The sequence below is a fragment of the Mastacembelus armatus genome, unplaced genomic scaffold (genome assembly GCF_900324485.2).
Source record: "Mastacembelus armatus unplaced genomic scaffold, fMasArm1.2, whole genome shotgun sequence".
In the NCBI taxonomy this organism is placed as follows: Eukaryota; Metazoa; Chordata; class Actinopteri; order Synbranchiformes; family Mastacembelidae; genus Mastacembelus; species Mastacembelus armatus.
Genome location: NW_022872853.1, coordinates 578,212 through 604,419, shown reverse-complemented (window position 1 = coordinate 604,419; position 26,208 = coordinate 578,212). Strand labels below are relative to the sequence as shown.

At 49.1% G+C, this 26,208-nt stretch overlaps 3 protein-coding genes across 8 annotated transcripts in view; 2 read left to right on the top strand and 1 right to left on the bottom strand.

The window, feature by feature from the left end:
* The window catches only part of arid1b (AT-rich interactive domain 1B), a 30,647-nt gene extending 17,746 nt beyond the window's left edge, over window positions 1–12,901 (top strand). For 5 of the 6 annotated variants that reach the window (XM_026308181.2, XM_026308178.2, XM_026308176.2 and 2 more), the window contains 12 exons: window positions 1,783–1,923; window positions 4,096–4,305; window positions 4,559–4,778; window positions 6,040–6,175; window positions 6,362–6,537; window positions 7,317–7,461; window positions 7,865–7,981; window positions 8,063–8,144; window positions 8,476–9,244; window positions 9,328–9,458; window positions 9,911–10,619; window positions 10,795–12,901. In XM_026308181.2, coding sequence (XP_026163966.2) covers window positions 1,783–1,923; window positions 4,096–4,305; window positions 4,559–4,778; window positions 6,040–6,175; window positions 6,362–6,537; window positions 7,317–7,461; window positions 7,865–7,981; window positions 8,063–8,144; window positions 8,476–9,244; window positions 9,328–9,458; window positions 9,911–10,619; window positions 10,795–11,849 — 3,891 coding nt within the window. In that variant the 3' untranslated portion in view covers window positions 11,850–12,901. The remainder of the gene's footprint in view (window positions 1–1,782; window positions 1,924–4,095; window positions 4,306–4,558; window positions 4,779–6,039; window positions 6,176–6,361; window positions 6,538–7,316; window positions 7,462–7,864; window positions 7,982–8,062; window positions 8,145–8,475; window positions 9,245–9,327; window positions 9,459–9,910; window positions 10,620–10,794) is intronic. The other variant, XM_026308179.2, reaches the window with a different exon arrangement.
* A 1,145-nt stretch (window positions 12,902–14,046) lies between these two features.
* Window positions 14,047–16,397, bottom strand: tmem242 (transmembrane protein 242). Its single transcript, XM_026308243.1, has 4 exons — window positions 16,275–16,397; window positions 15,632–15,732; window positions 14,834–14,971; window positions 14,047–14,637 (listed from the first exon to the last, which is right to left on the bottom strand). The coding sequence occupies exons 1-4, from the start codon at window positions 16,351–16,353 to the stop codon at window positions 14,524–14,526; spliced, it is 432 nt and encodes a 143-aa protein (XP_026164028.1). The 5' UTR covers window positions 16,354–16,397; the 3' UTR covers window positions 14,047–14,523.
* Window positions 16,398–17,352: 955 nt separating this feature from the next.
* Window positions 17,353–24,437, top strand: LOC113131206 (probable palmitoyltransferase ZDHHC14). The gene is made up of 9 exons (XM_026308230.1): window positions 17,353–17,618; window positions 18,176–18,336; window positions 18,885–19,028; window positions 19,224–19,361; window positions 20,918–20,966; window positions 21,518–21,620; window positions 21,809–21,918; window positions 22,445–22,547; window positions 22,814–24,437. The coding sequence occupies exons 1-9, from the start codon at window positions 17,353–17,355 to the stop codon at window positions 23,264–23,266; spliced, it is 1,527 nt and encodes a 508-aa protein (XP_026164015.1). The 3' UTR covers window positions 23,267–24,437.
* Window positions 24,438–26,208: the final 1,771 nt, after the last annotated feature.

The following is a 26,208-nucleotide window of genomic DNA, read 5'->3' as shown; positions in this document are numbered from 1 at the left end:
AGCTGTTTTCTTTGTGCCTTCCTAGTTGGCACCCGTGTTTGTTGTAGTCTCAGTATTGATCAGTTTGTTTCCAGCAGCATGGTGTTCGTTACACCTGTCATTATCTCGTCTGGGTTTGGCTGGTGTGGAGGTGTAACAGAAAACCCAAAATAAACAGTTCCTGCCAACATGAGCCAGAGTTCCTCCACCGTGGCTTCTTGTTTTTCCTCTGTGCTTCACTCTCGGCTCAGTATCTTGGGAGTTTTGAAAGCTCTGACTTCTCCTCCTCGCTGCCGCCTTTGACTTGCCTCTCCTCATTATCCAGTGGTGGAGTCGGCCTTGATCACAGCCGGCACAGATCTGTGTCTGGCAGTCAGGGTCTCGAGTTCACACGATAACTGGCTGCTTTGTGTCTGCACTTTGTCGACAAGTCACAGCGACACGCGTCATGTTTCTCCAGAGTGCAAACTGTGCCGCTGCTAATTCTTGCTGCTTTTTGTTTTGTGCACAAGCGGTTTGCTCACGGTTTGACGCTGTGCAGGTTAGGTGTCATGTCACTTCATGTCAGCTGTCAGAGAAACTTCAAAATAGATGTGAGACAACAGGAAATGTGGAAACTCATAAGTGCTGAAGCTCAGTGGGCTGTTAAAATTCACAATTCCACTGTTTTCCCAGATAACAAGATTTTTTTAGAGTACAACTCAAAATAACAGTAACACAGAGGAAACACTGAGATTTGTGCTGAGTTGTAGCTTTTCTATCCAAACTCTGTGAACATGAACCGTCACTGAGTCAAATTAACCAAACTAAAGGAAAAACTCAGCAGACGTCCTCATATTTACTAGAACCTGGACAAACCTTCATATTCTAATCAGAGTGGAACATCCCTGACCAACGGGCCTAGAAACATGAATTTGATCCAATTTGACCCGTAGAACATATAATAGGCAAAAACAAAGAGTAGAGACTGAGGGAGCAGTAGAACATCATGTGCTCTGGTAAACAAATGTACAGTAACAATAAGAGAAAATATGCAGATAAAAATGAAAGACATCTAAATGCATCCATCTGAAAAATATCAGATATTAGTATTAATAAACAGATATGGGTGTTACTCATTGCTGGTCATTTCCTGCTGCTAAATGCTAACGCTGCTGTTTGAAGCCAGTTTCACTTCTGAGCTTCTGCTTGTTCGCTCTGAGTGTCGTGGTTTGTTTGCTCTCTGAAAACTGAAGAAGAATTATCTATTTTTTATTTTTTAAGTTAAAGGATCAGGCTGATGATTTTGTGTGTGTGTGTGTGTGTGTGTGTGTGTGTGTGTTACTGAGTCCAGACCCCATCCAGAGACTGACAGCACCAATGAATGTGTGTGAATCCAGAACCTGGTTCAGCTTATGGGTCTGAGCCGTAGACCTCCATTGTTGTCCAAAAACTATTAAAAACCCAGCAGGGAGCCACACCGCTGACCTGGCTCACATGGTTCTTCCTCACCAACAATGGGAGGCCCGTCTGTTTCCAAAAACCAGCTCCAGACTCTGAGAACGGCCGACACTGTTTACAGGCTCTGGTTCCACTGCAGCGTCTCTGCTCACAGCGACGCCTGGAGCTGGTTGGTGTCATTGTTGCTGTCAGTCCCTCAGTGGGTTTGCAGAGTAACACGAACACACACCACCGGCTGCTTCCTGTTAGCTTGTGTTTGGCCATTTTATCTCCCCTCACCACGTGGCTCTGTTTGTGTGTGTTTGTGTGTGTGAATGATTTCTGTGTGTGTGTGTGTGTGTGTGTGTGTGTTTTGTATCACAGGACAGCTACAGCTCTCTGTGTGTGTCCCAGCCCCCCCCCCCCCCCCCCATGTCCCCCAGCTCAGCTAGTCTGTCCTCCTGTCACGGGGAGGACAGTGATAGCATTAGCAGCCCCGCCTGGCCCAAGTCATCGACCAGCCCTGTAAGTGCCACAAAGCACAACAACATTTTTTTGTGTGTTTTCAAATCGTCAGGGCTCTACGGTGCGTCTCTGTCAGTCATGTGGTTTGTCACCGTAGAGCCCTGTTCTGCTGCTGAAGGGTGAAAACCTCATAGCTCCAGATTTTGTTGCTATTAGTCTTCGGCTGCGTCCACATCCCAGAGTGTCCTGCTGTTCCCATCAGATCCGCTGTGTGTGTCAGGGACATGTAACAACAACAACATCATTTGTGCTCAGTCTCCTCCAAAGCTGCTGGGTTCCCATATGTTCCTTCCAGTTTGGCTCCATCAGGAGCTTCTCCATAAAAGTCCAACCAATGTGAAGCGTCCTGGTCTCTCCACTGCCCCCCCTCCTCCATGTTGATGTTTCCCACACTGAACGATGACGACAGGCGACATGTGCAGAGGAGGGAGACGGTAAAACGACCACATGGATTCCGATCTGACCGTTCTGACGATGCTCGCACACTCACACATCGGACAGGAATCAGATCTAGGACCACATATGCAGGTGGACCAGATCTGGTTTGGTCTGTTCACACTGAGGGAACATCAGGTCACTGGAGGGAAACCGCAGCTGGGATGTGGACGCAGCCTTTTAGTTTTCATGTCCAGTTCAGGTTGTTTATCGACCCAATCCCAAAGATTCCTGTAGGAAATTATGCAGCTGTTGTTCTGTGATTTTCTCAGTCACGAAATGTGACTTTTGGAAATGAAAGGTTTTCATTGGACGAGCAGCATTGTGCTTGTGTTTTTATTGTTTTGTTTTTTTTAATATCAAAGTCCAAAGCTGGTTTTCAGTGTAGATGTTTTGCACCATAATATGATTTTTAACATATTTACTATGAGACTTTCTCATTTAAAACAACAGGAGGTTTTGTTGGTGCACGTTGCCCACAGACTGTCTGACAAAGCCCAGGTCTAGTTCAGGGCAGATCCCTGCTGATGATTTTCACACAAAGGGTGTTTTCTTGTCCAGAGTCACGGCTCGGAGCTCTGTGCCAGAAAATATGAAAATGAAACGATGATGTGTGCTGGTCCAGTCACTGTGATCCGTGTCCTGCTGTGCGAAGGTTCCCACGAGTTTTACGTCGACCTTCGAGCTGACGTCCAGTCCTTGCTGACGGATTTGTCCACAGCTACATTTATATTTTCAGCAGCAGCTCTGTGATGGATGGGCACAGTGCATTGACTGACTGATTTAAAATAAGTACATTCACACCACACGGGAGCAGGAGGAACATTTAAACAGATTCAGTGGTGCAGCTGCTGCTGGTGATTCTGTTTTAAAGAACCGCGACAAAGACGAGCTGCACCGTGAAACAGCAGAACATCAGCAGCACGTAAGCAGAAGGTCTGAACTGGACGCTGCGGGCACAGACCCTGCTGAGCCTCCACTGTGTGTTTCTGTGCATTAGCACGTCTCATTGTATGTGCAGTCCACTGCCGTGCACAGTAAAGCCCTCCGGAGTGTCCAGGGCCTAATGCAGCGTCCTGTGGTCACGGACGTGCACTGCAGTGTAAATCATTTCATCCATGTCCAGGTGTTGGGACTGTTTTAATGAGAAAGTCTCGTCTGTGCCGGTGACTGTCGGTTTCTGACTGTGCTCAGACTCTGGTTGTGTTGTTAGTGCTGCCTGCCTGCCACAGTGCTGCCCAACCTCCTCAGCCAAGACTGTTTCAAAACCAGGAACCTCGGAGTAAATAAACGTTAACGCTTTAACTGAACTAACAAACTGACAGACCTGTCACCTGACTGATGTGGATAAAAGCTGTTTAGTGGATCTGTGCACAATGGAAAGTGTTTCAGAACAGACCCAAAGTTCTTAAAGACTTTCAGCTGAACAGTTTGTAGTGCTGCTACAAAGCAAGGACAGGTTGGGTAGCATTGTTTTGTTCACCTTGTTGTGACAGTGTGTAACTGTTGTGTGGGACTGCACACACCCATTGTTTTGATTGAGTTTAACATTCAAGTCGCCCACTTGTCATTTTTAAAAGAACAAGCCAAATAATTGATCTACGTGACGTAGAACCCTTTAGATCTGCTCCTGTTCGCTAGTCCACACTGTCTGTCCATCGATGGAGGGTATTGAGCAGCCCTCCCCTGCTCTCACCTGTGGCCTCACCTGTTCCCTGCATGTCTCGGTGTCTGCAGAAGTCCAGCGTGGCCACCATGACCAGCGAGAAGATCACCCGGCTGTACGAGATGGGCTCCGAGCCGGAGAGGAGGCTGTGGGTCGACCGCTACCTGTCCTTCATGGAGGAGAGGGGGACGCCCGTCCCAAACCTGCCCGCCGTCGGGAAGAAGCCTCTGGACCTGTGCAGACTCTACCTGGCTGTCAGAGAGATCGGAGGCCTGGCCATGGTGAGAGCGCGTTTTACACTTCCTCCTCCTTCATCTTCACTGACGCTCGGTCTGTTGTTTGTTTGTTGTTTGTTGTGTTGTCTGTTCTGGACCTTTTCACTAATGATGGATAAATGAAGCAAATAATCAAAAAGATGATAAAGAGAATCACTAGTTGGAGCCAAATGTAGGACTTTGAGTCACAGTTACTTTGATTAGCAGTTGATCCAAGAATAATCAGCTAGTCCATAATCCTGTTTCCTCGTCCTCTCAGGTGAACAAGAATAAAAAGTGGCGGGAGCTGTCGTCCCTGCTGAACGTGGGGACGTCCAGCAGCTCGGCCAGTTCTCTGAAGAAACAGTACATCCAGTACCTGTTTGCCTACGAGTGTAAGGTGGAGCGGGGGGAGGAGCCTCCACCTGAGGCCATGGGACCTGCTGGGGACACCAAGAAACCACCGTCACTCCAGGCCAAAATCCAGCCCCCCTCCCCAGGTGAGGAAGGAATTGAACGACCTGTAACCTGAACTGTGAGAGTCAATACTAAAACAAGTGTGTGAAGATCTGATGCACAAGAACTGAACTGCGTTTAGAATCCACTACTTCCACAAAATAACAGTAGTAGTGTATAAAATCCATTTTACTAAGGCAAACTACACACGAACTAGAAAGTAATGAGTAGTAGAAATACTGAAAACTAGATGAACCACAGAAGATGAGAGGCTGAGACAGACTGACTCTACTGAAACTGGTGCTGTATTAAACTGAAACCTCACTAGTCTAAAAATCTGATTTTATAGCAGCATAATTGTCTCAAAATGATGAAACTGATTAATAGATTCACTGTCAGCCCCCGGAGCTGGTTTTTGGAAACAGACGGGCCTCCCATTGTTGGTGAGGAAGAACCATGTGAGCCAGGTCAGCGGTGTGGCTCCCTGCTGGGTTTTTAATAGTTTTTGGACAACAATGGAGGTCTACGGCACAGACCCATAAGCTGAACCAGGTTCTGGATTCACACACATTCATTGGTGCTGTCAGTCTCTGGATGGGATCTGGACTCAGTCTCACACACAGCCAGTGGCCTGGTCCTTAATGGAGCCAGATTGCCACAGCAGTGTGGTTATGTAACAGAGGAGCAGTGAGTTGTCAGGCGGGGGAGGAGAGTGTGAACGTAAACACGAGTGACCTCAATCTGACCTAATTTCCCACGATGCCTCTCTCACTCTCATATAACAGTAACTGTGTTCTTCAGAGCCAGAACATGTTTGGTCAAACCCGAGTTAAGACCAGGGTTGACTCTGATATTTTACTGAGTAAAACTTATGATCCTGCTTCACTTGGTCCGTCCTGCAGGGTAGGACTGCAGGACAGGAGACTCCTACAGTTTTATTATTTTCTGTTGTGGTTGTTGTATTAGAGGCCTGAGCTCTGTCTTTACCTGACTTTACCTACTTTCTTTTTTCCTTTCTTTTTCTTTTTGAAACTTTATTTTGAAAAGTGTCATGTTAATAAAATCTGCAGGAAACCCCTGCTGATATGATCTGGTCTTTGCTGTTCTCCAAAAAGCGACTGGTCCCAGAAAGACAGAAAGAAGAAGGTGGAGCCGATAAAACCAAAACAGTGCAGTTCTAGAGGGACCTGTAGGGTGTTCCTCTGTGAATTACTGGCACCTTATTCGTAAAATTGAATCAAACTGAAAATCTGTAGCTCCATGACGTGCACTCAGCGGGTTTCTATCTGGTCTGTGTTTCTGCAGCTAACTCAGGCTCCCTGCAGGGCCCCAACACCCCTCAGTCCAGCAGCAGCTCCCTCACCGAGGCCCCTGGAGACCTGAAGCCCCCGACCCCTGCCTCCACCCCCCATAGCCAGATGGGCCCCCAGACAGGAAACAGGTAGGGGAGGGGCTTACATGTTAATTCACCTGGTAAACAATAACATCTGGATCATAAAGTGCATCTGGAACCATCACAGCTGTTTCAGCAGCTTTTGTTAAGGTGCAGCTCAAAGGTTCAACATCCCTCAGGTGTGTGCTCCTTTCTACCTGCCGCTCCTCACTTTCTGCTGTGGTTCCCTCTCAGAAACATTGGGGGAGTGAGTGTCCAGGATCCGTTCTCTGAAGGCAGCGACCCGGCTTTCCACGGCAAGCGAGGCCCGGGGCCCGGCGGTGCCCCCTTCCCACAGGGAGGAGGTCCAGACCCGTCTATGAGGATACAGTACGATGCCAACAAGGAGCTGTACGGGGCGGCGAGGAAAGGTGAGAGGGGACAACTGTGCTGTCTAAAATCACTAAATGTCCACGTTGACTTAAGAAACCTGTGAAGAGGTGATGTGTGTTTTATCGCCTTTGAGAATTTGAATTTTACATTTTCAGCTTTGTTTTCTTGCTGAATAAACAGTTGCAGAAGACGGAGGAAACTGTCTCCTGGTACTCGGATCGTGAAATGAGATGCAACAGCAGCGATGGCTGGTTGATCACATTTCCTATATTTTTTGCGTCATCTCTGTGGTAATTAATCAGACAAGCACGAGGAGAAGAAAAACTCTTCTGGGTGTTTACGCTGAGATTGGAGCAAATCGCTGAGTCAGTCGTATTCAGGGGAGTGTGTTTGAAAACAAGATCCAGGTCTCAGCAGGCTAATGTCGCTGTCTGATGTGATGTTTGTGTAAGGCTGCGTCTGCCACAGCTGCCAGGGACCAGTTTCCACCCAGGACACCAGTTAACCTGGAGAGACCCGGGAGAGACCCGGGAGCTGTGTGGCCCTGAGGAGCACATCGACTTCTGCTCTGTGCTGCCTCCTGGTGGCCAGTGGCCTTATTCTCAGGCACAACAGACGCTGCTGCAGATATGAACCTGCTCACATGTCTTACACCTGCGTTACATCAGCACTGAGCATTTGGCAGCATCCTCCTGTGGGCAAAAGTTAATACAGTGAACAAAGTTCATCTGTGTTATTGGAGGTTTTTATGATTCTGAGCAGTTCGTTCTTTATTTTTACCAAATCAAACGATGTGTCCTTTCCTGTCCCTCTTCAGGTCCAGGCCCTGGCGAGGCCTTCGGTCCCGGTCAGATGCCCAGTGGTGCCATGCAGGACATGTACACCCACGGGCCACCTGCTGGGCCCCTGACAGGGATGGGCCCCAGACCCCAGTACCCCTATGGGCCCGGATTCGAGCGGAGGTGAGATGCACCACTGAAAGCCAAGTTTGTTGTGCTGTGCCTTTAAGTGTCTCGGCTTCAGTGGGTGAATCATTGCGGTGAAGGCACATTATGCATCAGGAGGAAAACCTGCTTCAGACTAAGACTGTTAATTTGGGTCCACCAGAACTTTAGATTCAGGTGATTCTATATCATACATGTCCAATGCCCCAAACATGAGTTTGGTCACTGCAGAAAACGTGTAAATAGTTCACCTTTGTGGCAGAGACATTATTTTTCTGAAAATAAATACAAATGTTTTTGTTTTGACCTTTTGACTCTAATGTGAAGTTTGTCTGGAAATAATGTTGTGAGCTTATTCGGTAAAAGCTCTGAGGTGGCAGTGACATGGAAAACCCCTGATGTGTGTGTGTGTGTCCTGCAGGCCAGACCATGTCATGGGTCCGGAGGGAGGCATGGTGCCCCCAGGGGGCCAGAACAGCATGGGTCCATCTGGGAACGAGGGCGGCATGTACCCCACCAACAGGTACCCCCTCCAGAGGTGAGAGGAGAAAATATTTTTACATTGTGCCTTCACACAATGTGTAAATAAAGTTTGACTGACAACGCCCCCTCTCCTCAGGCATGGACATGACGGGTATGGACAGCAGTATCCTCACAGCATGGCCTACAGTTCCCATCAGCCCCTGTACCCTCAGCAGCAGGTGAGTATTCAAGCTGCAAAATGAACGTCACGTCCTGCTTTGCCAGAGATTTAAGGATTGAAGGGATTTTTCAAGTCCGTATTAAGATCCATCCAGTTTATCCAGCATCACAATTTGTCTGTGTCCTGACCAATCAGCTCTTGGGTTGGCTAGTTACCATGGTTACCTTTAAAAGCCTGATTCAACTGTGAGGAAAATAGAAGCACAGTTACTAAATGATCCACACGAGGTTTAGATGAGTTTCCATAAAACTAAAACTAGTGTCTAGTGTCCTGATGAAGAACCGGACCAGGTCCTAGTCCAGCTCCTCAGTCTGTGTCTGTGTCTGCAGGGCTACAAGCGTCCCATGGAGGGGATGTACCCGCCCTCTAAGCGCCATGAGGGGGAGGGGTTCGGCATGCAGCAGTATGGCTCTCAGCAGCCCGACATGTTCGGCCCCTATGGCGGAGGAGGGGGATACATGGGTCCTGAACGGCGCCCGGTTCAGAGCCAGTACCCATATCCGTACAGCAGAGACCGTCAGGGGCCCCCGCAGCACAGCATGATGGGCTCTGGAACGGCCTCCGTGTCTGGGGGCCCCGGGGAGGGGCCACAGGCCAACATGTGGCACCCCAGGACAGACATGAGCTATGCGTACAGCCGGCAGGGCCAGGGGCCCCCCTACCCCAGCATGAACCGGGGGGACGACCAGGAGGGCAGGGCCCCCCAGGACAGCCAATGGCCCCCAAGTCATCCAGGCCAGCGCCAGCCGCCATATCCCTCGCACTCCTCTTCCTCCTCCGCCTCTTCCCCCTCCATACCCCCCCTCCCATCCAGACAGCCCCCCTCCTCCTTCCAGGCCACGCCCACTGTCCCTAATCATGTGGCCCGCTCTCACAGCCCCTCCTCCTTCCCCCGGCCTATGGGGGGCTCTCTGTCCCCCAACAGCGCCCCCTACCTGCCCTCTATGAAGAAACCTGGGCTCCCTGGTGTCCCCCCAGGCCCCCCACCCTCTCAGGGCCTCCCCCTCATCCACAGGGAGGTCAACTTCCCTTCCAGCTCTGTGGAGGCCACGCCCCCCAAACTGAAGCCTCGGCGCCGGCTCACCGCCAAGGACACAGGTCAGACCCACAGCCCACGGCACTTCCACACACGCACCGCTCTGTGTGCGGACTCTCAGTAACTCTGACTCTTGTCCAATCAGGGACCCCAGAGGCGTGGCGGGTGATGATGTCACTGAAGTCCGGCCTATTAGCAGAGAGCACCTGGGCTCTGGACACCATCAACATCCTGCTGTATGACGACAGCACAGTGGGCTCCTTCAGCCTGACACAGGTCAGACACTCACGCCATCCTGACACACGACAACTCGTTCGTTGTTCTGTAGTCTCCGCACTGGGCCCTGAGCCGCTGTTTGATCCTGGGTCTGTGCGTGGGCACCGTCCTGTACTGCGACAAAACCACCAGTGAACATCTGTTTACACCTGTCCCATATCCCATGATCCTTTGTCAGCAGAGGACGGCTAAATGGTGACATGAAGTGTCACTGTGTAAACAGACGCTCACTGATGGTTTTGTCGGCGTCCAGGACGGCGCCCACACACCAAAACAGCAGGCGGGACAAGGAGACGAATCATGACCCATTTGAGCTTCGATGTGTCCGAGTGGTAACAAACGTTTGTTTCTGTGTTAACTGTGAATGAGCGGTCGGTCCCAACAGATGAAGCGAAGACAGTTTCTCACGTGTCATGGACGTTTTTCTGACTCCTCCTTCTGTCCTCCTGCAGCTGCCTGGATTCCTGGAGCTCATCGTGGAGTATTACCGCCGCTGCCTCATCCAGATCTTCGGCATCCTGGAGGAGTATGAGGTAGGAGCCGAGGGCCAGAGGCCCCTGCTGAGGCCCCTGCCTGAACCGTCTGAGGAGGAGGTGCTGAAGGAGCTGCCTGCCATCGCCCCCGAGTCCAACGGGCAGTCAGCGGAGGAGCAGAGGTTACTGAGGAGGCCATTGGTGGAGGTGGAGGAGACGCCACCGGTACTCACAGCTGCACCCAACATCAGTGCTGAGGAGGAGCCGAAAGACGGTGCTCCTGTGGTCACAGAGGAGGTGGAGTTAAAGGAGGAGCACCAGGAGCGGCAAGAGCCCCGCCCACAACAGGCCAGCAAGTATGACAAGCTGCCAATCAGGGTGGAGGAGAGGGGGGGGCAGTGGGAGGAGGTGGAGGAGCGCTGGGCGCAGCTCAGCCGACCCAATGGCTTCATCAGCGGCCTTCTACACTGGAAGGCTGGAGGTGGAGACTCCACTGCTCACATCCAGACGCACTTCGAGCCTCAGGCAGGAGACTTCACGCCCCCCAACCCAATGGAGCGAGCGGAGAGGGGGGGAGGAGATGAGGGGAGGAGTCAGGCGAGGGAGGAAGGAGGTGAGGGCAGGGAGCAGGCGGAGGGAAGTGTGGAGAAGACCCCACCTGGGGAGGAAGCACCACCAGAACCACAAGGTAAACGGGGAATCTGTTTATTGTATTTGTTTGTGTTGATCTCAGACACCAGTAAACAAGTTCTGGTACTGGTGTGGTCTGTTGTAGTACCAGGCCTACACCACCGGGTGGTGCTCTGCAGCCTTTCAGTGGCCAAGTCTCTGCTCTGACTTTGTTCTTTGTGTTCTGCTGCCAGGCTCCCTGTCAGACAGAGGTCAGAGGTCACCGGCTCACGGCGACGAGGCCCAGAGTCCCTTCAGCCTGCTGGAGGACGAGCCGCGCTGCTGGGACGAGGCTCCGCTGTCCACGGCCGAGGCCTGGCAGGACGCTCTGGCCAAACGCTGCATCTGCATCTCCAACATCGTGCGCGGCCTCTCCTTCGTCCCCGGCAACGACGCCGACATGTCGCGGAACCCCGGGCTGGTGCTGATTCTGGGCCGCCTCGTGCTGCTGCACCACCACCACCCCCGCAGAAAACGGACGACGCCCACCTACCAACGGGAGGAGGAGCAGGGTCTGGCCTGCAGCCGGGACGAGTGGTGGTGGGACTGCCTGGCGGCGCTCAGGGAGAACACCCTGGTGACGCTGGCCAACATCTCGGGCCAGCTGGACCTGTCGCTGTACACCGAGAGCATCTGCCTGCCCATCCTGGACGGGCTGCTGCACTGGATGGTGTGTCCGTCCGCCGAGGCCCAGGACCCGTTCTTGTCGGCGGGCGGCTTCTCCTCGCTCACGCCCCAGAGACTGGTGCTGGAGTGTCTGTGCAAGCTGAGCATCCAGGACTGCAACGTGGACCTGCTGCTCGCCACGCCGCCCTTCAGCCGCCAGCAGAAGCTCTTTTCTACGCTGGTGCGCCTGATCAGCGAGAGGAAGAGCCAGGTGTGTCGGGAGATGGCGGTGGCCGTGCTGTCCAACCTGGCGCAGGGCGACCCCACGGTGGCGAGGGCCATTACCCTGCAGAAGGGCAGCGTGGGAACTCTGATCGGCTTCCTGGAGGACAGCGTGGCCATGGCTCAGTATCAGCAGAATCCACACAGCCTGCTGCACGCCGCCGCACCGCCGGAGCCGCCCAGCATCAACATGATGTGCCGCGCCGCCAGAGCGCTGCTGGCCATGGCGAGGGTGGAGGAGAACCGGACGGAGTTTGTTCTGTACGAGAGCCGGCTGCTGGACATCTCGCTGTCGGCCGCGCTCAACTCCTCGGTGGCGGCCATCATGTCTGAAGTACTCTTTAAAATTGGCCGCTCGTGACACAAACGCCGCCACGGAGCATGCTCAGTGGCGCTGGAAGCAGCTCCGCCCTCGTGATGAACTGGCTCCTATTATATTTTTATTTAAAGAACAGAACACAAATGTTTTTACATACAAATGAATATATATAGAATATATATAGCTTCTCGGCTCCATCCACAAATGTTTATTTGGGATTTTTAAGTAATTTTAATACAAAAATATTTAATACTTGTATTTTTAATTTTTTATTCTTTCGTCAGTTTGTTTCGTTTTGTTTTAACCAAAGTGTGACGGTGGCGAGCGCTCGGGTTCTGGCTCTCTTGATGTTTTTAAACAGTCGTGGTCTTTCTGTTTCTGGATGTGGGGGGGGCTCTGATTAATTTAAATAGTGACTCATGTTGTAGATAGGCCTCTCTCTTTTCTCATGTGCTATGACAGAAGAAACACTGATGTTCAGTCATGTACTTTGTTCTGGTGCAATACGTTTGTTACTCTAAATGTGAATTATTTGACCATCTGCAGTTCGACCATCAGTATTTTGCAGAACCACAACAGTATCAAGCCAAGGGGTGGGGTGGAGGGGTGGGGGGGCTGCGTTTTTATGTCTCTGCCACCAACTACATCTGAGTTTCCCATCATCCTCCTGTAAATAGACGATGTACATTTGACTCGGTGACAGTAGCTGGTAACGAATTAACCTTCATCATTTATAATCACATCTCTGCTCACCGGAAGTTAGTTCCTCTTCCCAGCAGGCGAAGACCATTTTTTTCTGTATTTAAGGAAAATGCCTCAGTTTCCGGACGGTTAATGGGGTCTGATCTGGGAGGGTGCGTTTGATTTAACAGACTGTATGTACAGGAAGTCGGGGGAGCGGGACTGTACTCATCACGTCGCTGACGCGACTTCAGAAACGGTTATAACAAATGTAAAGAGAGAAAAAGAAAATCTCTACATCCAGAACGCCTCCTGTTTGATTTGACAGACGATGTTTCTTCAGTATGAGATCTTTATATGTTCCACAACATGTTCAAGAATAAACGTACATGAACTCTGGTTGAGCACTGTGAATGCAGCTCTGGGCTGGTTTTGTGAGTCTGGATGGAGGTCCACTCAAAAATCTGGTTCATTAGCTTAATCCAGAATCCAAAGGCCTGCAGCTCTGAGGCTCAAACAGTCTCTGCACTTCACCAAGAACCAAATAGTCTTCACACCCAGGGTGCCTCGAGTCACAGGTCAGAAAACCTGTAGATCCAGACCTAGGACTTGTTCTTCACCTGGGTCTTGATCTAGGACTTAGTGCTTTTGTAGTGGATCTAGACTTCGGGCTTGACCTGAAACTTGTAGATCGTAAGTTTGCCCTTGACTCTGGACTTGTAGTTCTTTATGTGTACTTGACTTTTGGTCTTGACTTGGTACTTGTTAGGTCTTGGCTCGAGACTTGAAGTCTAGACAGGTTATCGGTCCTGACTTTGGTCCTGGGACTTGTTCAACTTCTGTTTAGCAAAACCAAATGACATGATCCCACCTCTGCTAATGCTAAGGTTGAATGCTAACATTGTGGGCCAGAGTTCACCTTGTGACCGGCCCGGCGCCCTGGTCCGGTCCGTCCCTGACACGTTGAAACCACAAACTAATGTTAGCACGTGTGTTTCACTCGACACGTTCAGCAACTTTTCCAGACCTGTTTTTGAAGATGTTGGTTTTCTGCCCTTCACCTCCTGTTTGTCTCCACATCAGGTCTCTGCTGTTCTGCTAAATCAACCAGCCTCATTTACTTTTAATTCATGGCTGCGTCCTACATTTCCCAGAATGCCCTCAGACAGCATTGAAGAAAATCTGAGAGGTTCTTCTCTGGACGGTGGCCTGTTAGGGACATCTCAGACTCGGTGTAAGTTGGACTTTGTCAGACCCAAGTGCAATGAGGTTGAACGGTGCTTTGAGCTGGTGGTGTTAGAATATCAGCCAAATCCAAAGAACCACAGTTACACAATATTTCAAAAGAGCAAAAGACACAAGTCAGACTTTCTTTGTTTCAGCTGAAGCGAAAACCAGTTTGAGTCCAGTTTAATCAAACCAGACTCCGCTTTGGCAAACTACTCAGGTTTAACAGTTTGCATTTAAATGATTTTCCTGATGCTTTCACAGGATCATGGGACATTTTTAGACCCAACACCAGTACCAGAACTTTGCTTTAATTCACACAGAGACAGAATCAGACTGAACTTCCTGAACTTTATTATATTTATGTTTTTTTCTGGTGTTTTCAAAACCTTTACCATATTTTTTACAGATTCTCTCTTCAAACATTCATGTCCTAAAAATTGTGCAGTTTTGTTTCTGGAAACATTTTAATGTTATTCACAAAACGTTCCTACGACTAGAACACTGCTGAGAACAGTTTGAGTTCCAGGCTGCACGGCTTCACATGATCCGGCTGTGTGATGGTTCTGTCGGTCTTGGATGGAGAAGTCCTCGTCCGCTCAGACTTGTATTTGTCTAAACTCTGCAGCTGATTTTGGAAAAAGAAATTCAAAGCTGACATGTGGACCCTGACGTCTGTTCAGTCTGAGCCACCAGGAGCAATGCCGGGAACCAGAATGGGACCGAACTGGTCCAGAGGATTCCCCAGAGAAAACAGAAACAGTCCGACGAGCTCAGAGTCCCTGCTCGTTGGATCCTCCAGCAAAAGTCACTTGGACTTGAAGACAGAATCCCAGTCCAGAGGTTCAGATCCAGCTGTGGCCCCTGCAGTTTTTGGGATGGTCGGGAAGAAGGACTGCATCTTCTGTCTGAACTCTGAAAACTGACGGACAATGTGAGGAAACTGTTCCCTTTAAACATTTTGACTTCAGGCTCAAAGTTTTACGAATATTTCAAGTTTGGTTTGCAGTTGAACAACTGACTGAAATATTCCAACTCTTCTGCAAATGATCGACTTTGACAAATATTTAACACATTTTATTATTTCCAGACTCCCGTATTATGACACTGATACGTACGCTGTGGACGCCGAGGACTTTCCACACGCCGACACTTAGCAGACCGACCCCACACCAGGCGAACAGGGACCCCCAGCCCAGAGCTCGGAGAGCCAGAGACGCTCCACTCTCCGGGGCTGCCGCCGTCGATACGACGCCCTGAAGAGGAACGAGAGGCAGGAAATTAAAATAAAAACACTCAACTGCTGCTGACACTCTAATGCTGCCTGGAAGGTCAGAGGTCAAAGTCCAGATATCTGGTTAGAAACACCCCCACACTTTGGTAAAAACAGCAGGAGACCTCTTCTCCATATAAACATATAAAACTGAAATTTACAGTAAAATTGTGTAGAATATATTTGAAAATGAAAATAAACCAGTGACAGTTTCTGTTGTGACTCTGGTTTTAGTCTGAGGCTCAGACATTTCCTGTTTGCATCAGCTGCCAAGTGACTTATTGACTGAAATACTAAAAACCTTCTGGCTGCAGTCACAACTTCAGTTAATTAACCTGAAACTGTTCACATTCAGCTGCTGTTTGCAGTGCACCCATGGGTGCACAGACACCTGTCCCTGATCACTGACACTGAAGGAAACTGAAAAACAGCAGGATTCTGAATGAAGTTCTGCAGCCTCTGGTTTCTCTGGGTTTATGGAGGTTTTTTCATCTGTAATAAAGTAAATAATTGCTGGAAACTCTGTTAATGGATTTGATGAAGGATCAGCTTCAGTCCGATGGAACAAAGATGTAACTATCTCACAGAAAGAAACACGAACATGAAGATTTAAATCTTATTAACTGTAAATAATCATGTGCACCTTATTAAACCACTCTGGGCTTTTCTTCTTAGCCAACGCTAACGTGGAGCCGAATCCTGCGACCATCCCTGCAGCCGCCACCGTGGTCAGGAACGCTGCACCTGCACACAGGAGCCCAGGTGAGTCAGCTGAGCCAGGTGAGACCCTGAGCCCCAAGAATCTGATAAACATGTTCAGTCTGAGTGAATCTGTGAAATCTGGAGTGGGAAGGTGACACGATTTACGACACTAACTACTGACGGACCTGTCCTGAAGAAAATAAAATAATACCCAGGTACATATGGCACTAGGCCAAACTCCACTGCCATTTTGAGCAATTTACGGAGACTATTTTAGATAAGAGAGAACACAACCTACTGTTCTAAAACAGACATATTTAACGAACAACGTGTATTTTAACACTAAACAGACAGAATACGTGCCCGAGGAATCTATAAATTCGGCACAGTGATATTTGGCATTTGCCTCAGGTCAGTTATTCTCGGTGAGTGAATACACATTAAATTGGCAGATTTTTAAATGGAGTCTGGTGTGTCAGCGGAGGTCGACTTGACTGTGACCTCAGAGAGAAAACGCACCAAAATCACATCAAACGTCAGAAAGTGGCGCAGGTGAAATAAACTACATGTACCAGATATCTTACCCTTTAACACCTGGAGTCTTTCTTCACCTTCTGTCCCACCTTCGACTTCCGCAGCCCTGTTTTCTGTGGCGGTGGTCATGTTGCTTCGGTCCAGCTGCCTAAAATGACCGGGGAGAAACAAGTTAGGTAGGAACCCAGAAACAAACCAAACTCTTTATATTTGTAGGAATAGAAATGTCAGACATGACTAATAAACCTGATGTAGACAAAGCGTTTGTTCTTTTCATAATTAAAAAAGTACTGAATTATTTTCGGTCATATGCAGTAGGATCGTTAACCAAAGATCGTCTATACTGTAGAATGTTAGCCCACGGGAGGGAGGAGGTCCCACTCTGTGTAGCGCGTGATTAAAATTGATTAGAGGATGATTAGTCTCAAAATGTGATCAGGCCTGTTACAGTTTGTTACTGTGGAAAGTTCATGTGTTTAAATCAAATCACGTTTTTAAACAGCGACACAGCGAGAAAACTGAATGTGTGATATAATTCAAAAACTCTTCTCTGGACCAGTCAAATGAAATTAGCCCAGCTCTCTCGGGTTCTGGTCCCCTCCTGAGTGGGGTCTGTCACTCGGGTTTCTTTTTTCTTAGCATAGTGGTTCCTCACCTCAGTAGAGGATCTGTGCAGTCCGGGACTCGGCTCTGCGGAGGATCAAGATGCGCTTCACGTCCTCCTCATTCTCCTCTTCCTCGCCGACACAGACCGTCTGAACCTCCGGAACCGCTGCCGCCTCCCGGTCCGGACCGGACTCACAGCTGGTTCTCGTCCAGACCAGAATCCGTTCCAGTCTGGGTTACAAAAGCTGGGTTAGGTGAGTGAGGGGGCGCTGCCTGCTCAGGGGGCGGGGGTGTCGTGCTGTTTTCTTAGGGGGTGGTTGGTGGAAAATTGCGAAGATTTTGGATTCAAAATGTGGGATTTTCTTATGTTTTGGATCCCGAGACAGAAACCAGACCTGCGGGTTCTGGTGGGAGGATCACGGAACATTTGGACAGCCTGAACGCACCTGCTGCACGCGCACAGCTCGGATTTATTTGAACGTTTCCGTTTGCATTTACCTGTGCGCTCACCTGTGAGGACACATGTCCCAGATCCAGCAGCCGGGTCAGTACAACCAGATCTGCACCCGCAGCGGCTCGACTCCAGCTCCCGCCGCCCCCGCAGGCGGTGCAGAGCCGCCCTCCTGCCCGGGCCACAGGAGCCGGACCCCCCGCAGGAAGTGGCAGGTGTTCCCGGGGAGGAACCGGTTCTACTGCGACGGGAGGATCATGATGGCGAGACAGACCGGGGTCTTCTACCTGACCCTGGTCCTCATCCTGCTCACCTGCGGCCTCTTCTTCACCTTCGAGTGAGTAACACACACACACACTGTAAGTCCTCAGCAAAGTGAACTTTGACCCCAGCCAGGCTCTCTGAGAGACAGAGACATTGTAGATGATGGATCAGTGGACGGACTCAAACTCAGTTCGTCTGTTTTTGGTTGTGTCAGTAAACAAGTGGTGGAACCGGTTTTGGCTTGTTGTGTTTGGTCCCTCAAAGTAATGAATCCAGAACCTGGTTCAGCTTATGGGTCTGTGCCGTAGACCTCCATTGTTGTCCAAAAACTATTAAAACCACAGCAGGGAGCCACACCGCTGACCTGGCTCACATGGTTCTTCCTCACCAACAATGGGAGGCCCGTCTGTTTCCAAAAACCAGCTCCAACAGTGAGAGATGACCCAAAAAGGCTCATTTCATCCTGTGTCTTATACCTGAGCTCTATGATAATCAAACAAATATGTCACCTCAGGTCCCCCTGACCTCTTGGACCAGTGGCCTGGTCGATCCGAACTCTAAAACCCTGACAGTTAATGCACCATCAGCTCTTTGTTTTGGCCCCGGGACTGAAGGCTCTTGTTCTTTCAGCTGTCCCTTCCTGGCGTCCACCCTGAGCCCCGCCATCCCCGCGGTCGGTGGCGTCCTCTTCATCTTCGTCATGGGGATGCTGCTCAGGGCGAGTTTCAGCGACCCCGGCGTCCTGCCCCGAGCCTCACCGGACGAGGCCGCCGACCTGGAGCGACAAATCGGTAACCATGGAAACACACAAACATGATAAATGAGCTGATACAAATGTGGAGCGAGTGTGATGTGAAATACAGTATAATTACAGTTGTTTACTTCCAGTCTGATCCCGCTGCAGCACAGCAGCAGCTTCAAACGATATTTGATTCAGACCTGGTTTCTGGGTTCGGGTTGGGGGATCCATAATGTCAGTGAGGGTCCTCACAAAGACACCAGTTCAGTTTGTTTTTGGTGAATCAGTCAGAAACCGAACGTCACCGTGGAAGCTCTCTGATCTATTTATGGAAACCTCTCATTGTTGTTTGTTTATTTCTTTCCATGGCGGAGCTGTCAGTCAGCCCTGAGCCAGGTTTGTCAGCAGGAAGCAGGATGGCAGAGAGTAGGATGTTTCGCTCAGGAATTGATTCTGTGACGCGCAGCTTGAAGCAACATCCTCACTTCCTGTCTGACAAAGAAGTAAAGACTGATGAGAGCGTGGAGAGCATCGCTGAGTGTCCACAGTGAGATGGGAAAATGGGCTTTATGTGACTTAGCTGAGCTGTTTGTGTTTCAGACGCTGCAGGCGGATCCAGACCTGCTCCCCGCACCAGAGAGGTCCTCATCAACGGCCAGACGGTCAAACTCAAGTACTGCTTCACCTGCAAGATCTTCAGGCCGCCGCGGGCGTCACACTGCAGCCTGTGTGACAACTGTGTGGGTCAGTCTGAGGTCACGAGCCGTGTGCTGCAGTTCAGGGTCGGGGTTCGCACTCCTGAACCCCTGGTGGCGCTGTAGTGGTCCCAGTCCCGGTGTGGGCCAGACCACCACAGCCTTTAACCTGAGCAACAAACATTTTGTTTGTACAAACCAGATGTTACAGCTGTTTAATTTTTCCTGTTTGGTTTCCCCTCAGAGCGATTCGACCATCACTGCCCGTGGGTCGGGAACTGCGTGGGCCGGAGGAACTATCGCTTCTTCTACCTGTTCATCCTCTCGCTCTCCTTCCTCACCATCTTCATCTTCGCCTTCGTCATCACGCACATCATCCTCAGTGAGTAACGTCCTGCCGCCTCCTCCTCACTGTGACTCACTGATCAGTACAGAAACATGACGACCTGGTGCATTGAAGCTCGATCGGCTGGTTTATTAAAAGTAAGAAATAAAACTGAAACTTGAATCGTCACAGTCTAGTCCCACGTCCTGGTGCAGCATGTTGTCCCACACAGGTCTCACCTGGGCTGTGACTCTGGACTCGGATTCATCTCAGTCTCTCTGGTGGTTTGACTTGTTTCAGTCCTGTGGGTGTTGACTCAAAATTGTCTCGTTTTGACTCGTCCTGGACTTCTGGGGTTTTGACTCTGACTCGTCTCGGTCTTGATGGGGTTTTGACTGAGAGTCTTGTGGATTGTGAAGGTCTCTCATGTGTTTGGACTCGGACTTGTTTTGCTGTGACAGACAAACTGACTCGGACTCGTCTCTTCTTGTGGGTGTTTTGACTCCATGTGTCGTGGCTCTGCAGAGATTTTCGTCTGTGTCGTTAATGAAACGAGGCTCAGACATTGATCGTCCTGTGATTGACGACCTGTCAGGCTGATACTGCAGTTATTGATCGATCAGAGCAGAGCTGCACTTCACCCCGACTCTGCTGGACCAGATTCTAAAACACTGTTCAGGTTTCTGCTCGGTGAACTGCTCTGTCTTGTGGTTGTTTGGACTCAGCTCGTCCTGGACTTCAGGTTTTTACGTGTTTCAGTGGGTGTTTCCACTCAGGCTCATCTCAGTCTCAGGTTTCTTGACTTGGACTGGTCCCAGTGATGATAATGGAAACTTTATCAGACAAAACGTGAAGTAAATGTTGAATGAGGTGAATTAACTGTTTTGCTGCTGGTTGATTTTCATAGAAGAGACTCTTTGGATCAATGGACCTGAACCCGCCTGCCAGTCGTCCCCGTCATGCTCATTGACCCTATTGTCTGTGCTCAGACTGCTGCTGTTGTTTTCCTGCCCCGCAGGTCTAAACTGTTGGCAATCTGGGTCTCGGCCTGTTTCGGATTCAGGCTGTCACAGGGAAACTTGTCTTCCTGTCAACATTACTCTGCTTGTTTGCTGTTTTAGCAGCAGAGCTATAAAAAGATCCAGCAGACTCAGGACTTTGGTCTGGAAGACGTTCATTTAGAGAGCGGTGCCTTCAGCTCTTCGCTGGAGGCCTTGTTGTTGTTGTTTACGCCTGGTGTGGGGAGTTTCTAAACCACCTGCAGTGTGACCTGGTCTTTAGAAGAAAACATGATTTGCCGTTAGTGAATCTTAAAGGTCCAGTCTAACGTTCGGGCCCGTGGTGTCATGACAAGCGAACGTGGAGCTGATTCATCCACCAGCACTAAGTTCACTAAGTTCACTCCCAGCAGTACAGAGGAAAATATTTAGTTTCAGTGTGGGTCTGTCAGAGCAGTCCGGTGTTTTCTGGTGTTGGTTTGCTCAGATGTGGTCCAGGTGCTGATGTGAGGGCGTCCACGTTGTCAGCCATGACTGTTTGCTCTGTTCTCTGTTTGCAGAGAAACGTTAAAGGGAATAAACTGAACCAGCTCTGGCTCTTTGTTTGTGTTGCAGGGTCGAACCAGACGGGTTTTCTGGGAGCGCTCAAAGACAGTCCGGCCAGATATCCTTTCACTGTGGAGGCTTTGAGACCTGGATGGGATTTTTCACACTTTCTGACGTTTCTTACACTGAAAGATTCATTAATTGATCCAAACAGTGACAGAGAGATTGATCACTTATTATTTTTATGTAAATTTTAGTGGAAAATAAAAGTTAAAGTGGTGAAACGTGTCATCGGCTCCTGAAAAAGCCCCGACGTCAGTTTCCTAAATGTGGTTTCTGTCCTGGTTTAGGCCGTGACATCAGTGATGATGGTTTGTTGTTGTTTCAGACCATCGAACTCATGTTCAGTTTGTATGTGAACTTTAAATTAATATTCATTATTAATCCAAACATTAATGATTAGTTCATATTATTGGTGATTATATTTGGTTTTAAACTGGATTGTATTTGGTGTTAAACTGGATTATATTTGGTTTTAAACTGGATTATATTTGGTGTTAAACTGGATTATATTTGGTGTTAAACTGGATTATATTTGGTGTTAAACTGGATTATATTTGGTTTTAAACTGAACAAAATCCAGAGTTTGTCCTTAACTCTGTCCTGCACCGTCCTGGAGGTGGTGGTGTGTTTCTTCTCCATCTGGTCCATCGTCGGTCTGTCAGGGTTCCACACCTACCTGATCAGCTCCAACCAGACCACCAATGAGGATGTGAGTATACAAGGCCCCACACTGTGGTCTGAGGACCTGCAGGAGGTCCCAGAGAGGACTCCAGGAGGACGCAGACTAGTCAATTCTTTCATTCACCAAAAAAGGTGGTAACCTTAATTGGAACGAGATGTCTATTGTTGCTAGTAATGTGGCTCTCTTTGTTCCTGTCCTGGTCTGTTCTGGTTCAGATCAAGGGATCCTGGTCCACCAAGCGGGGAAAGGACAACTACAACCCCTACAGTTATGGAAACATCCTGACCAACTGCTGTGCTGCTCTGTGTGGACCACTGCCGCCCAGGTCAGTAACATCCTGAGCTAAACCAGGACTAAGGTCAGCCCTAATGCAGGACTAAGGTCAGCCCTAATCCAGGACTAAGGTCAGCCCTAATGCAGGACTAAAGTCAGACCTAATCCAGGACTAAAGTCAGTACTAGACAAGGGAAGTGATGAGGGGGAAGGAGGTGTTTGTTTTCCAGGACCAAACACATGGACGCAGCTTCGTTAGACAGTCTGTGTGTTCACAGCTTCACCTGATTCCCTGACAGGTGTTCGCATCCATCTGCTGACAGGAAAAGACTTTTAGGTCAGGTACCAAAGGATCTGGTGCATCTGGTTCATCATTTATTTACTTACAACAAATATTTTAACCCTTTGCACCTTGAACCCCCCACACAGGAAATAGAAAGTGAAAAGTCAAAATAAACAATAAAACTGTTCAGTGTAAAATCAACGTGTATGTGCAGTGGAAAAGTTTTAATGGAGCCTGAAAAAGACAGAGATGCACTTCTACTGTACGAAACGACCATCACGTCTTTGTGTCCCAGTCTGATCGACAGGAGAGGTCTGATCCAGTCGGACACGCCACAGACCGGATCCCAGTCCAACGGGAGCAGCAGCCACACCACCACCCAGCTCCACAGTCACATGGTAGGTGGAGCTCACTGATCAATACTGACGTCTGTCGTCAATACTGACGTCTGTCGTCAATACTGACGTCGACACAGGGAGGAAAAAATCTGCTCTGCTGAAGACTCACATTCAGGGTTTGCTGTGAGTGATTGTAGGAAATGTGCTCTGTCAAGAATTAATGGTTTAAGTTCTGAACTTTACAGTCTGGTTGATACTCTCACTTGGTTGTATATGTTTGTCCTCTGGGTCTGAGTCTGTCCCTGTTCTCTAACCCTCTGTCTCAGTGCCATCAGGATCAGTGTATCCAGAGCACCAAGTTCGTCCTCCAGGCAGCAGCCACCCCCCTGCTCCACAGCAACCCTGTGGTCCTGGCCCCTCTTCCAGGGAAGACCACCACCCTGGGGGGTCCCTGCGCCTACCTGTCCCCCACCCAGCCGTCCTTGCCATCCTGTGGCGGGGACGTCTTGGCCCTGAGGGACGCCGCCGGTGACACCCACTGCCACCACCACCTCAACCACCTGCACCACCTCCACCATCACCTCCACCATCACTTCGTCAGTCCGGAGGAGACGCCCTGCAGCACGCCGCAGGGCGCCCTACCCTGCCCCGCCCACCTGCAGCTCCACCCCCAACCACAGCCACCTGTCCCCTCCCCCGCCTCCCTGTATGACCCCGCTCATCAGGACGCTCTGCACGAGGACTCGGTCAGAGGGCTGGTAAAACTCAGCTCCGTGTGACCCCCCTCCCCACGGCGTTTCATTTAACCTCAGCGTGACCTTTGGTTCTGTTTTCCGCACATCATGAAAAGCAGAAAATTCAAGACGAAGCGTCACTCAGGGTTTGTCCTGTTGGCCGAGGAGGATCAGATCTGAACAGAAACAGGCTCAGACAACAAATCACATCAATGAGGCTGGAGACTGAAACGTCCCTCAGACTTTCCACGGAAGAGAAAAAACATGACATCTGCTTTTATTGGAGCTTTTCGTGGAAAATCCGATTCACAAAAGGAGAATGGAAACTGATGACACGACAGAGCGGGTGAGGTGGAACGTTTGACTCACAGAGAATAAAAAGAAGATTCTAGTTCTAGTTTAGAACCAGAGAAGACAAACAGTCTTTTTTTTCTCTTCATGACAAACGTGAAGCTCGCTGGTTTTACAAACCCTCTGGTTTCATTTCACTCACAGACGAATCTCAGGTGTAGATCTGGTTTTTCACTCCGTCAGTTTAACGAAGCACAGAGCCGCCTGTGAAAGTGACGGATCTTCCGTGATAATCACTCAGAAGATTCGAGCAGCTGGAGGTTGTGAAAGGTTCTTTCACTTTTTATACTCACAAATACAACAGTTACATCTTAGACATGAAACTTCATATTTTCATGTGACTTCTGACTGTAAATAGCTGAAAATAACTTTTTTGCTCACCACAAAATGGACCTGAATGAGCTGCTCTATCTCTGAGTAAAGTCAGACAGAATTAAATATGTTCATGGACTCCAGGAGGTTTTAAACCGAGAGACAGTAAATAAGGAAGCATGACTGAAAACTGAGGTTTCACTAAATCAGGTGTTTGATGTTTGTTTGTTTGTTGTTTTAAGAGCCAGGGATGTCAGTAAACTTTGAATATTCAAACTTCAAATGTTCAGGAGAACAGGTTTTACCAGGTCTGGACCGAAGCCACGTCACGTCCCTGTTCATGCGTCTTTTTACTCTTCACCATTTTTCCTTCTGTTTCCTGCCTAAAACACAAAACGTTGAATCCAGAATAAGCTAATCCGGTGCCAAACAGACGTCGGCCTTCAGCTGCAGTCGAACCAGGACCAAAGACAAAAAAACACTGACTTTTTCTACGTAAATCAAAGAAGCGGTTCAGGAGGTTTTCATCAGAATAACTGAGCAACCGACTGAATCCACATGAATCTTCAGGTTATTGCTTCTATCGACTGGGGCTTCCCAAACATCTGGCAGTGAAGCACCGACACTGCCAGATGTTCAGCTGAATAAGCTAATCCGGTTTACATAAGAACTGTATTATTCCTTTTCCATTTTAGTGGAGAGCCCACATGAAGTACAGACCAGCAGAGGTTTCTGTCACAGTGTCTCTAGTTTGTTGATTTTGTGCCTGTTGTTCTGGATTTTTCTGTAAAATACAGCAGCTTCTAGGTGAATAAACAAACACAGTGAACCTTCAGTGTTTCTCCTCCAGCACGACACTGGAGCCAGACAAAGCTTCAGCTCCGACTGAACAGAAGAGTTAACAGGCCATAAAGTCCCTGGTCAGACTTGGACACAACACGGTGTAAGTCCAAACACAGACTTGTGTTCATTTTAAACTGATCCATTAATATTTATGATGCATATCCAGGTCACACTAAGTGACTCATTTGATTACTGGCAGTTAGGGCGTAGGCAGCATGGTGGACTAGTGGACACTGTTGCCTCACATCAAGAAGGTTCCTGGTTTGAAACCCATCAGGGGCCTTTCTGTGTGGAGTCTGCATGTTCTCCCTGTGCTTGTGTGGGTTTTCTCCAGGTACTCTGGTTTCCTCCCACAGTCCAAAAACATGTATGTCAGGTTGATTGGTGACTCTAAATTGCCCATAGGAGTGAGTGTGAGTGTGTGAGGTTGTCTGTCTCTATGTGGCCCTGTGATGGACTGGGGACCTGTCCAGGGTGGACCCCTGCCTTTCACTCAGAGAGAGCTGCGATAGGCTCCAGCAGATCCCTGGGACCCTGGTTAGGACTAAAGGGGTCTGGATGATGGATGGATGGAGTTAGGGTGTTAATAAATGTGTGGACCCGGACAGTAACTGCAGGCCTTATCGTCCTGACTGCTTTGACTTCTATGTATTATAACAGCAGCTGTCGGCTACGTGAGATTTAATTAAAGTCAATATTTACCTTCATCTTTGTTCAGGATTCAAATGTGCTGTGAACTAAATATTTTTACTGCCAAGACAGTAACAGTTGTTGTGATTGGTTATAATTCCCTGAACCTGCCTGAGTAAACTATTGATCATATAAAACTTTATTGATCTGCCCAGGAAGTTAAAAGGGTAAAAACTAAAGGTCATCCCTAACTGTGACGTTTCTATCGCAGCCAATCAGAGCGCTCCTCTCGGCAGTAACCTGGAAACGGTTACTACGTCTGCGTCGCCTGCAGGAAGAAAGAACGTGATGACGTAGATTTAGAGGGAAAACGCTGCTAAAAGTTTAACTTCGGAGGCTGAAAGCGGGAAAAAATAAGGTACAACACACAAAAACAAACGAGGTTTCAGTCCTGAAGTCGCTGTTTGTTGTTACGGCCAGAAAAACATCAGCTGTTTTGTTCCCTGATGTTTTTGTTTGTTCTTCAGACAAACGGGTTAATGTCAGTCCTGGTTCTGATTCCTCTGGATCCACCTGACACCTTTATGACATCTTTAATCGTAGACATGTTGTGATATGTGCTTAGTAAAAGCGTCTTGGCGCTAAATTGTGTTGTTGACGCTGAGCGAAAAGCGCGGCAGCGGGAAATGAAGAGAAATGACCATTTCCGGTTCGTATCTGTTCACATAATGATCCGGTCCAGTCTGAGGATGAGCAGGTGTGTGAAGCTGAATTATTAAACATACAGGCCCCTCCGTGTTTCCACCACAGTGAGAGTCTCTGGAGCGGATTAAAGCGTCTGTTTACAGACT

What these genes read in the sequence shown, in the direction of transcription:
- LOC113131206 (XM_026308230.1), top strand. Translation starts at nt 17,353, where the DNA reads ATGTCCCAGATCCAGCAGCCGGGTCAGTACAACCAGATCTGCACCCGC. An exon ending in CTCAAAGACAGTCCGGCCAG is followed by an intron (nt 20,967 to 21,517) that starts ATATCCTTTCAC and finishes TCTGTCCTGCAC; the next exon opens with CGTCCTGGAGGTGGTGGTGT. An exon ending in ACCAGACCACCAATGAGGAT is followed by an intron (nt 21,621 to 21,808) that starts GTGAGTATACAA and finishes GTTCTGGTTCAG; the next exon opens with ATCAAGGGATCCTGGTCCAC.
- tmem242 (XM_026308243.1), bottom strand. Translation starts at nt 16,353, where the DNA reads ATGACCACCGCCACAGAAAACAGGGCTGCGGAAGTCGAAGGTGGGACA. An exon ending in AAGACTCCAGGTGTTAAAGG is followed by an intron (nt 15,733 to 16,274) that starts GTAAGATATCTG and finishes TCCTGTGTGCAG; the next exon opens with GTGCAGCGTTCCTGACCACG. An exon ending in GCCCAGAGTGGTTTAATAAG is followed by an intron (nt 14,972 to 15,631) that starts GTGCACATGATT and finishes GTTCCTCTTCAG; the next exon opens with GGCGTCGTATCGACGGCGGC.